General features: G+C 38.0%; 1 protein-coding gene across 1 annotated transcript; it reads left to right on the top strand.

Annotated features, from left to right (window-relative positions):
• The first annotated feature begins 5,415 nt into the window (after window positions 1-5,415).
• On the top strand, window positions 5,416-9,287 carry LOC105227163 (homeobox protein 5). Its single transcript, XM_049459241.1, has 2 exons — window positions 5,416-6,700; window positions 8,520-9,287. The coding sequence occupies exons 1-2, from the start codon at window positions 5,680-5,682 to the stop codon at window positions 9,053-9,055; spliced, it is 1,557 nt and encodes a 518-aa protein (XP_049315198.1). The 5' UTR covers window positions 5,416-5,679; the 3' UTR covers window positions 9,056-9,287.
• The last annotated feature ends 1,076 nt before the right edge of the window (window positions 9,288-10,363 follow it).

A 10,363-nucleotide genomic window follows, 5' to 3' on the forward strand; every position in this document is an offset into this window, starting at 1 on the left:
GACATAGTTCCGCGAATTAAAAGACAGAGGCTACGCTGTCTAGGTCATGTCGTCCGAATGGACGAAAATACTACAGCTTTGGAAGTTTTCGACGCAGTACCCACCGGGGGAAGCAGAGGAAGAGGAAGACCTCCACTCCGTTGAAAAGACCGGATGAGGAAGGATTTTGCTACAAAAAGTCAAAAAGGATGTTGCCTTCCGCATTCAGTGAGGTTATAGATCGGCCTCTAGGAAAGTAACACCTGTGAACGCAAACAAAGGATTAGGTATTAATCATAGTAAAACGGAACTGATGCTTTTTACAAATAAAACCAATGTACCTCAATTTAATCTTGCCTCACTTGGTTGTACGACAATTTCTCTTTTCACCACGGCTAAATATCAGGGGGTTAAAATCGATGCTAAACTAAATTGGAGGATTAACATTGCAAAAATAGCAAATAAAACATACGTATAGTATATGGGCTACTACACCTGTAGGCATTGGGAGCTCCAAACTAGGAGCTTCTTTAGATGAATCAGAAGATAGAGTTATTACCATATCCGCTGGGAACGATTAAAAGAGAACTTTATCTCACTGTGAACAAATAGCACGGTACAAATGGAAATCATTAACCAACTTCAAGATAACTCAAATATGATAAGACTAGAACCAAGAACTTATTTCATAGGTCCAGTAAAAGTATTTTCAGGCTTACAGCAACTATAACGAGCATTGTCCGTTTTGAGAATACGCGTTAAAAATGGGTCTGTGCTATAAAAAATTTTGCCGTTGCTGCACACGAGAAGAGAATAAGGAAACAGTCTTCGACTTTCTTTGTGAGTGTCCATATCTAGCACAAACCAGACACAGAATATTCGGAGCGCATAAAGCACCAAACCTTGACTGGCTGTCCAGAAAAAGCATAGCGGACATAAGTAGTTTCATCGAAAACACAAATTGGTTTGAGGGCAAATATGAAACGAGATACAAGTAGCAAGTTTATAGAAATCCAACGATAATGCATCAAAATGGCACATCCAGCGCTAATTAACCTACCCACTTGTACAATACTTTATTAATTTCTTCCCAAAATTTCAACTTTAATTGTGTTAGTATCTTAAATCACATCCAAAGAAAATGGATTCCAAAATATAGGCGCCATTCCCTCGCCATCAGTCTACTCCGATTGCGAACTCATGCGAAATCCACTATTAAACCACAGAGCTTACGCCCACCCAATATTTACGATGTGTTCCAACTATTCCTTTAATATCTGTGCAATCTCAGCAACCTATCCCGATAAGCTGATTTTATGTAATTTTTGTTCACAACTGTCTCTTTAGGACATCCACTGAGTTTCACGTCTTCACTGGGCATGTTACTTGGGCGGTTCTAAAAATTTTTTTATGTACATGGATTGGAGCATTCCTATCACATTCTTTGGTATTTGTTTTTAGAACTTTAAAATGCGGTAGAGGCTGAGGAAAACTATTAACCGATTTTGTAATATCAAATATCATTATGCTATGTTATAGATTCTGATTTAATTTTATGCCCAGTTCTAAATTAAAAGGATACAATTCTTAAATTTGACTCCTCGGATAGAATTTATTCTAGCCAGCCACGACGGTTACTTCCTCGAAATCTATAATATTAAATTTTTTCTGGAAAAACTTTTACTTTGACCGTGTATGGATATTCATATGCTAAATATAAACATATAATAACATAGAAATATTTAAATATATGATAAAAGTTTCGTAATGCCAGTATGGGCATTCTTAACTTATGTACTTTGTCGATTGGATGATGTTAAAATTTTCAAGGACACGCTCTAAAAAACAATTATTACTGTCTAGGTGTGTAGAATTTATTTATTTATGTATTTATCAAATGAAAAATAATAATACAATTATTATCTAATAGAGTAAGAAGCACTAGCTGCCATTGGGTACGGCTTATGGGAGGTGTGTAGTAACTTGGGTAAACAAGTATATGTACATATGTATGATTTTAGTATAAAATATGTAAACATAAATTATACATACATACTCGTAAATATATTTTAATATAATTGACCATTTTGGTGATATTATACTCTTAGTAAGCAGCACTAGTTTACATTTGGTCAGAGCAAGGTGAACGTGTCAGACATCTTCATTTGTCCAATTCCTGCACTGAATGAAATCCCATTCATACATTCACTTATTTACTTATTCACTTAGTCATTTATTCGCTGCACATTACCGGTCACTTCATAATGGGATTTAATTACAATTGCAGGCGTGCAAACTTGAGTGCCACACAAGCCGAAAGGTATTTGCACCTCGGCAAATAACTTCCTTCAAGACGTATTAGGTGAACATTTAAGTACAAAACACATATGTTGCTGCTGGCACAAAGTATCATTGTACTCCAGTGATGTGTGTATTGTAGATGTATTTATAAATAAATATGTCTGTGTTTGTTCGTCTAAGACTCGTCTTAGACATTTAGGTGCGGAACTAAGAATTACATCGTGAAGCAGCATGTGTTTGAATTAGTGCACTTAATGTTCACTAATTTTGTACTTATGTATACTACATGTGGACTTAAGGTACATATATATGTACACCTGGCCTTTGAATCTTAGTGGGAGAATTCCTATGAAACAATTATTTTTTCTTTATTTATTTTATTCTTTAGTCAAGTTTAGAAAAAAGTTTTTTCCTGAACTTTACATTGTTTGTGGCCTTAGTTAAACACCCACCTAAGACCGATACGAAAAAAATGTGCTGCATGATACAATATGTAGATGGTTAGAGAGGGCGTGGTGTTAACCCTAAATCGTTCAGACTATGTGCCCCTGAATCTTAGATTGTTAGTTGTTATTATAATATCGCCTGTGGAGCGGAAAGAGCTTGGTTTCAACATTCATAAATCTAATTTCATATCAGTATTTACTCGGGTATGTGTGGACTTAAGCAGATACCTCCTACATACCTATGTGTGCATATATTCATTACATTGGTGGCAAAAACTGAAGTAAATGATATTGATATCATCGGCCTCAACACCCGCGCCGTGAACGAGGGCAAAACGAAATATCTCCTGTCATCAAACAAACAGCCGTCGCACTCGCGACTTGGCCACGGCGAATATCGCATTTAATGGAATGATGATCTGTACGAGATGTAAGACAACATCGACATAGTTCAGCGAATTAAAAGACAGCGGCTATGCTGGCTAGGTCATGTTGTCCGAATGGACGAAAACACTCCAGCTCTGAAAGTATTCGACGCAGTACCCGCCGGGGGAAGCAGAGGAAGAGAAAGACCTCCACTCCGTTGGAAGGACCAAGTGGAGAAAGACCTGGCTTCGCTTGGAATATCCATTTGGCCCCACGTAGCGAAGAGAAGAAACGACTGGCGCACTGTTGTTGACTCGGCTATAATCGCGTAAGCGCTGTCTACGCCAGTAAAGAAGAAGAAGAAGAAGAAGAAGAACTCATCATCCCCGCTTTGCTATATGGTGCCGAGGCATGGCCGAAGGCAACATCTAATGAGTCGGCGTTACGAGTTTTCGAAAAAAGGTTCTGCGGAAGATTTATGGTTCTTTGCACCTTGGTAACGGCGAATTCCGCAGTCGATGGAACGATGATTTATAAGTTCTCGTTTAATGACGTTTTATGGGTATGGTAGTGGTCCGATTACGCTCATTTCCAAGTTTCATATCGTTATGGATGACCTTCGACCTCTTTAACTGATGAAAATATTGAAAAAGTGAAGAATATGTCGCTTGAAAATCGTAAGGCTTAGTGTTAGAAAGATCGACATTTCTCTCGAGCCCGCTCGAATGATTTTGGAATGAAACACATTTTTGCTCGACTTGTGCCGATAAAGCTGAATTTTTTTTCAATTTTGGTCTCTCCCACATTTATGGAGAGCATTATGACTGTCGATGAGACATGAGTTTGTGAGTTTGACATGCAAAAAAGTCAAAAATCATCGGAGTGGAAGGGAAAAAAGGAGCCGAAACCAAAACAAAAAATACGCCAAAAGCCGGTCAAAAATCAAGGTGATGCTCGTTGTTTTTTCGATAATCGTGATTTGGTGCGGCATGAATTTATTCCGAAAGGACAGACGGTCAATTAAGAATTCTATTTAAGGCGTTTGCGTGAGGACATCCGTCGAAAACGACCGGAATTGTGGAAGAAAAATTCATCGATTTTAAAGGACGATAATGCACCATCGCATCAAGCTACGATTGTGACCAAAGCCAATAACGCAGTGAATACCATCGACCATCGACCAACCACAGTACTCACCTGATTTTGCTCCTTGTGATTTTTTCTTGTTTCCCAAATTGAAATTGCTGCTCTGTGTAACCCGATTTTAGTCGATCGAAGAGATAAAACAAAATAAGTTGAAGGATCTGAAGGCCAATCCCAAAAAAAGCACAAATGAAAAGTGTTTCCAAGACTGGAAAGAGTATTACATCTGGTGGGAATTAATTTGAAGGCGACAAAATAAATATTTAAATATTTTGCGTTTTATTTATAATTTCCGGGTACTTTTTTGTCACAATGTTGGTGAAAAATATCGCACTATTTTGGAGGCGTCAACATTAATGTAGATGAATAATTTTTTTCAAAAAATAATTTTTTGAACACTTTTAGCATTTCATTAAATAATATCTGTTCATTTCGTTTTGACCACCAATGTATACAAGTGTATGTATGTAAATACTTAAGCTCCGCTCTCTTCATTTAGCCAAGTGTATTATGGCAATTCCCTCAACGTATTTGTGCAAAGCAATTACATGTTTGCCCGCTATTATGAAAAAATTCATTCATAAAACACTTCGTTGCGCCTGGCTTAATTTGGAATAGTCGTATTTTATTTACTTTAACCTCAAGTGGTGTTGAATTTCAGCGTTTGTTTAATAGATGAGAGAACCTTAGTTCATATCGTCTGGAAATACGAGGGTTGACTCAAGAAAATGCAGCTTTGGTTGGTTGGTAAAAATTTTTATTAAATTTTTGTTAAATGATATGGAATCCATAGTACTTGTTGTATGAATGCATATTTACTTGGTACATATAAAAATGAAGGCAAAAAATAAATGAAAATTACAAATTTTAGTGATAAGTTAAGTTGTTTGAATATTTTTCTAAACAACATGCAAAAAAATGTTTTTTTTTTGAATATTCTTGCATTGTTTTTAAATAACAGACATCTTTAGTTAACCGAAGTCGATTTAAGCTCCTAAAAGAAAACCACTAATGTCTATTTGCAACATACTATATATGTATATGTATATACACATATTAATACATACATATGACATATCATATTACTGCGACTCTTTAATAGTGCAGCATGGCTATGACATTTTTCATTCACTAATCTTCGCTAGCCGTTTTCTTTTGTTTCGTTTTGCGCCTAGGTTCAGTCTGCCAATTGTTTAACAGCCGCCAAGTGCGTTGACCACAAAGCTATACTGTGACACGAGAGACACAAGAACGCATTTCTGCATAGCGGCAAGCGACACACCTGCCTCTCCGTCTACGCACGTGTACAAACTAGGCGGACTCTGCGTAGTCCGGCTTAATTGCTGCGCTCAAACGCAAATGTGTCGTTGAAGTGGCAGCAACAACGTGTCAGAATAGAGCAACTTCAAGTAGCGATCAAGCGTTTGGCATTCACAACAACAGCATGTTGCAGAATCCTTCGAAATATCACCCAAATCCGTTTTCCCACTTATTGGCGTTGCATAGTTCTCAGGCTGTGGCAAATAGCAACATCAGCACCCATCAAGCGCATTTGGCTGCGCTGCCGCCGGTCTTCGCGACGCAGAGTCAACTTCAACTCCAACATCAGCAACAGCAACTGCAGCAGCAGCAGCAGCAACAACAACAACAGCAACACTATCATAACATTCACTCAACAATGACGGGCACTAATCAACAGCACAACAATGCATTTCTGCTGCGAAATCATCCACCGCGTGAATCACAGCAACAGCAACAACAACAACAACACACAAACCACCCACTACTAAATCCAACGCAAACACGTAGTCAAGAGCTGTTGGACACGACGAATACCTCCCTCGATATGGGTAAGTCATTCACGATTGCCGCCATTTTGGGCTTGCAGAAGAGCGCTATGGAGAATAGTTGCAAAGACTACAACAATGCAATCAATTTGTCGCTGAACAGCAATGACGATGACGTCGGCAAAGAGTCTAGCCTTGGACGATCGGCGCAAAGCACTCAAAGTAAACATTACAGCGACGACGAGGTGGACAACAGCGAGCAACAATCACAACATTTGCAAACGTCCAATGGCGCGGACAATGCCATCAAGTCGCTTCAACAGTGCGACAGGAATACTAATAATAATATGTTTCATCGAAACGGCGGCCATTTCGATTGCAATGGCAATGTTGGCGCAGCGCTCATACACCGTTATTTGCCGATTCCAGTCTCTTCTAAGCAAACAACGGCAGCAACATCGTCATTTGTTGCGGCAGCGGCGGCAGTAACGCAACACCATCATCAACAACAACAGCAGCAGCAACAAAATCTTTTAATGTCGCATGTCCGTTCGGTGGCATCAGCTGCTGCCGCAGCATCAGGTGGCACATCGTCTGCGCTTCAGAGCCTGCAGCAGCTGCATCAACATCACGCTCAGCAAAGCTCACTGAATCTACAACGTGAAAAGCATAAATCAGGTAAATGGACCTTTCTTATTATTTGAATTGAGGAATGTAGAGAAATAGGCGTGGCCACGCCATGTAATTAGTTTAATGTTTATATTTCCTAAATGACTTAAGTTACAACAAAAAAATTCATTCAGAAAAAATCTCTTGGATACCCCTATCAACACTATTAAAATGGATGAAATCAGAAGATACGCGTAACTCCGTTCGCTTTTCCTATAACGGTACGGTTAAAAACGACTAAAAAAAGCGATTAGTTAATAAAACGATAGAGGTATACATTTTTGTACTTGAGATGGTATGAGAATACTTTGTACTAGCCAAGGTGAGGTGGGCGTGGCACCATCCACAATCAGGTGAAATTAAATATCTCGGGACCCGATTGAACGACTTCCTTCAAATTTTTTCAGTGACGTTCTTCTTACATTCCTTCGTCAAAGTACAAAAATTAGCTATAACCACGCCTACTTCCCATATAATACAATTTCATTTGATTCTTTCACTTTCCAGTGTACAAATCAAGAAGCAATTTTATAAAATTTTGCACGAATGTTGCCTTTGAATTAATAAAATTAAGAGATCGTGTTTTACTCATAGCAGTGTAGTTGGGCGAGAATTTGACGTAGCCCCCATATAACTAATATCAGTATTTTCATTCTTGATATTTGACCTACTTCGTCGTGGTTTTTTGCCTTCATCTCCCCTATTCAGCCGATTCATCGTCTGTTTTCGGGTGGTAAGCATCGATCCAAGGACACATCACCAGTAATAATACGTTCCATGGCATTTAGCGATTTTGGAACCAATCACTTTCCTTATGCCCAAATGATCTTTTAAAATGGTTTTCACTAATCCTTCCGATATTCAAACGATGCGAGTAAGATCTTTGACTGTTAATTGGTGATTCTCAAGCACCAATTCCATTATTTTATTGACGTGTTCATCGTCAGTTGATGTTGATGCCTTCCTGGAAGTAGTTCGACATTAACGCGTTCTCGACTCAATATATCCAATAAACTCAACCGCAAGTTTAAAACTTGTATATTACTTAGCTATATGTGGGTTAGAGTTATTATTAATTTTATCTAGGCACTAGGAGGAACTGTTCTTAGAGAGTGAGGTTTCTTTAAATTCTTTAAGATATGTATCTCACATACGAGATTCGTATTAACCGCTATATACGGTATAAACTCATCCTAAAGTTCGAAGTTCTCTGTATAAGGTATATGAAAAGTATTCTCTTTGACTTTCATTAAGATACATCATAGATGAGCCGACATTTTCCGTAAAAAGTCAGAAGTAGGTACTAATGTTCACTTTTTCGGCATCTGGGGATTTGAATAGTGTTGCTCGATTTGTGAAATCACATACCTTAAATACACTTTCTGTGCAAGGTATAGGATTTCATAGGAAGGTGAGTGGGGCAACGCCCATTTTTCGTGTTTTACATTGCTTCTGTTGACTCCCTCAAGTGTCATCTTAACTTTTGATAAATTGCTTGTAATGTATATAATCGCTAGTCGTATATAGCTTTTAATCGGTTTCAACATAACCGTTATATGGGGAGTGGGCGTGGTTGAACGCCAATTTCACACATTTTCACACTGTCAGAGGAAGTATTGTGAAGATACTAACAGAAATGAAAAAATATTGCTTGTCCTTAACAAGTTTGGTCGATAGAGCGCCAGCGGTATGTGAGATATGTTCGTTAATTTTATTAGGGGACGGGCCATGTCCACTTTTTGAAATTTCTAAGCTCACGGTTGTTCCTCATTTTTTTCTAATCCGACTTTCGTTTTACTATCTTACCACTTTTTCATTATAATTGCAGAGAGTAATGGAAAAAAATCCTCTATGAAGAACAAACGTGTTCGTACTATATTCACGCCCGAACAGTTAGAGCGATTAGAAGCTGAATTCGAGCGGCAACAGTATATGGTCGGTCCGGAGCGACTTTATCTAGCACACACTCTACAGCTAACAGAAGCACAGGTGAAGGTATGGTTTCAGAATAGACGCATTAAGTGGCGAAAACATCATTTGGAAATCACACAACAACGACTCGCTCTCCTACGCCAAACACAATTGCCGAATACAGCGGAGAACTTGAGCGCCGGCATTACTGTTGGGACGCCTATATTGGCCAATAGTGTCATGCCGAATGCCAATACTATGAATTCAGTCAACGATGCGCGAACTTCGTCGCCGATTAGTTGTGGTGTTGAAGATGCCGATGAGCTTAGTAAACAAGGCGAGGAGTTTCATTCTTTGAGTCGTGGCAGTCATTCAAGTTCGGAATCGGATCTCTCGATATGTAATGATTCCATTGATGCCGGTAGTGCGGTGGAAGGTATAGAGGATACATAAGACATGTGACTTGGCACACGTTGGAGGCTGTACATATTAACTATTAAATACTCAATTATCCGATTAGTTTAGAACACAAAATATGTATGTATTTAAAGATATGCGAAAATGTAGTGAAACTGTTGTGTTGTTTTGTTTTTCTAAAACATTTTCGAATGGACATTGAATAAACAGACATATATTTTGTAAATAAAATAATTTAATGCAAGCGAAATATACTTAAACAAATTAATTGTAATGAATGTATGATATTATGTATGGAATTATAAAATAGAATGAGATATCGAAAGTAAAATATTTAATATAATATTATTAATATAATAATTGCAAAATTGATATTTGTAAAACAGCACAATGCGATGAATTTAAAATTTGGATCACATATTGAGAATTTTGTCAATATATTGTTAAATAATTTTGTGAATTTTGGACTCTCCTCCAGAGAGCAGCCTTCTTCAGACAAGTGACTACTTAAGCTGGTAACAATGCCTTGATTTGGTAAGAAATGCCTCGCCATAATATACTTTACTTTATGATTAGTCTAGGTTTGGTGTCAGGTCGTAGATAAATTGCATGAATAGTAACGCTGATACGTTTCGCAAGGATAGGGAGCATCTAAGAGCATCGCATTCTCTTTGTGGTTTCCTACTGAATATTTGGGCCTCACGTGAGTGTGGCAAATGGCGGTCTGTTACCAGTACTTACGCAGCCGCAAGGTCCTTTTGATCCAAGCAAATTCACAATAGCTTAATTTTTAGAGATTCAAAATGGAAATTGCTCGATGGCTATTAAGATTAAATTAAGAAAAAATCGCAAAATTCAGCTGCGCCGAAGCTATTCACAGGCAAAAATATTATTTACAAGAATTTGATTCAGATTTTTCCGTTTGTATGGAAGATAAAGGGTGATTTTTTAAGAGCTTGATAACTTTTTTTTAAAAAAAAACGCATAAAATTTGCAAAATCTTATCGGTTCTTTATTTGAAACGTTAGATTGGTTCATGACATTTACTTTTTGAAGATAATTTTCATTTAAATGTTGACCGCGGCTGCGTCTTAGGTGGTCCATTCGGAAAGTCCAATTTTGGGCAACTTTTTCGAGCATTTCGGCCGGAATAGCCCGAATTTCTTCGGAAATGTTGTCTTCCAACGCTGGAATAGTTGCTGGCTTATTTCTGTAGACTTTAGACTTGACGTAGCCCCACAAAAAATAGTCTAAAGGCGTTAAATCGCATGATCTTGGTGGCCAACTTACGGGTCCATTTCTTGAGATGAATTGTTGTCCGAAGTTTTCCCTCAAAATAGCCAT

Source organism: Bactrocera dorsalis, chromosome 5, assembly GCF_023373825.1.
Source record: "Bactrocera dorsalis isolate Fly_Bdor chromosome 5, ASM2337382v1, whole genome shotgun sequence".
NCBI lineage: Eukaryota > Metazoa > Arthropoda > Insecta > Diptera > Tephritidae > Bactrocera > Bactrocera dorsalis.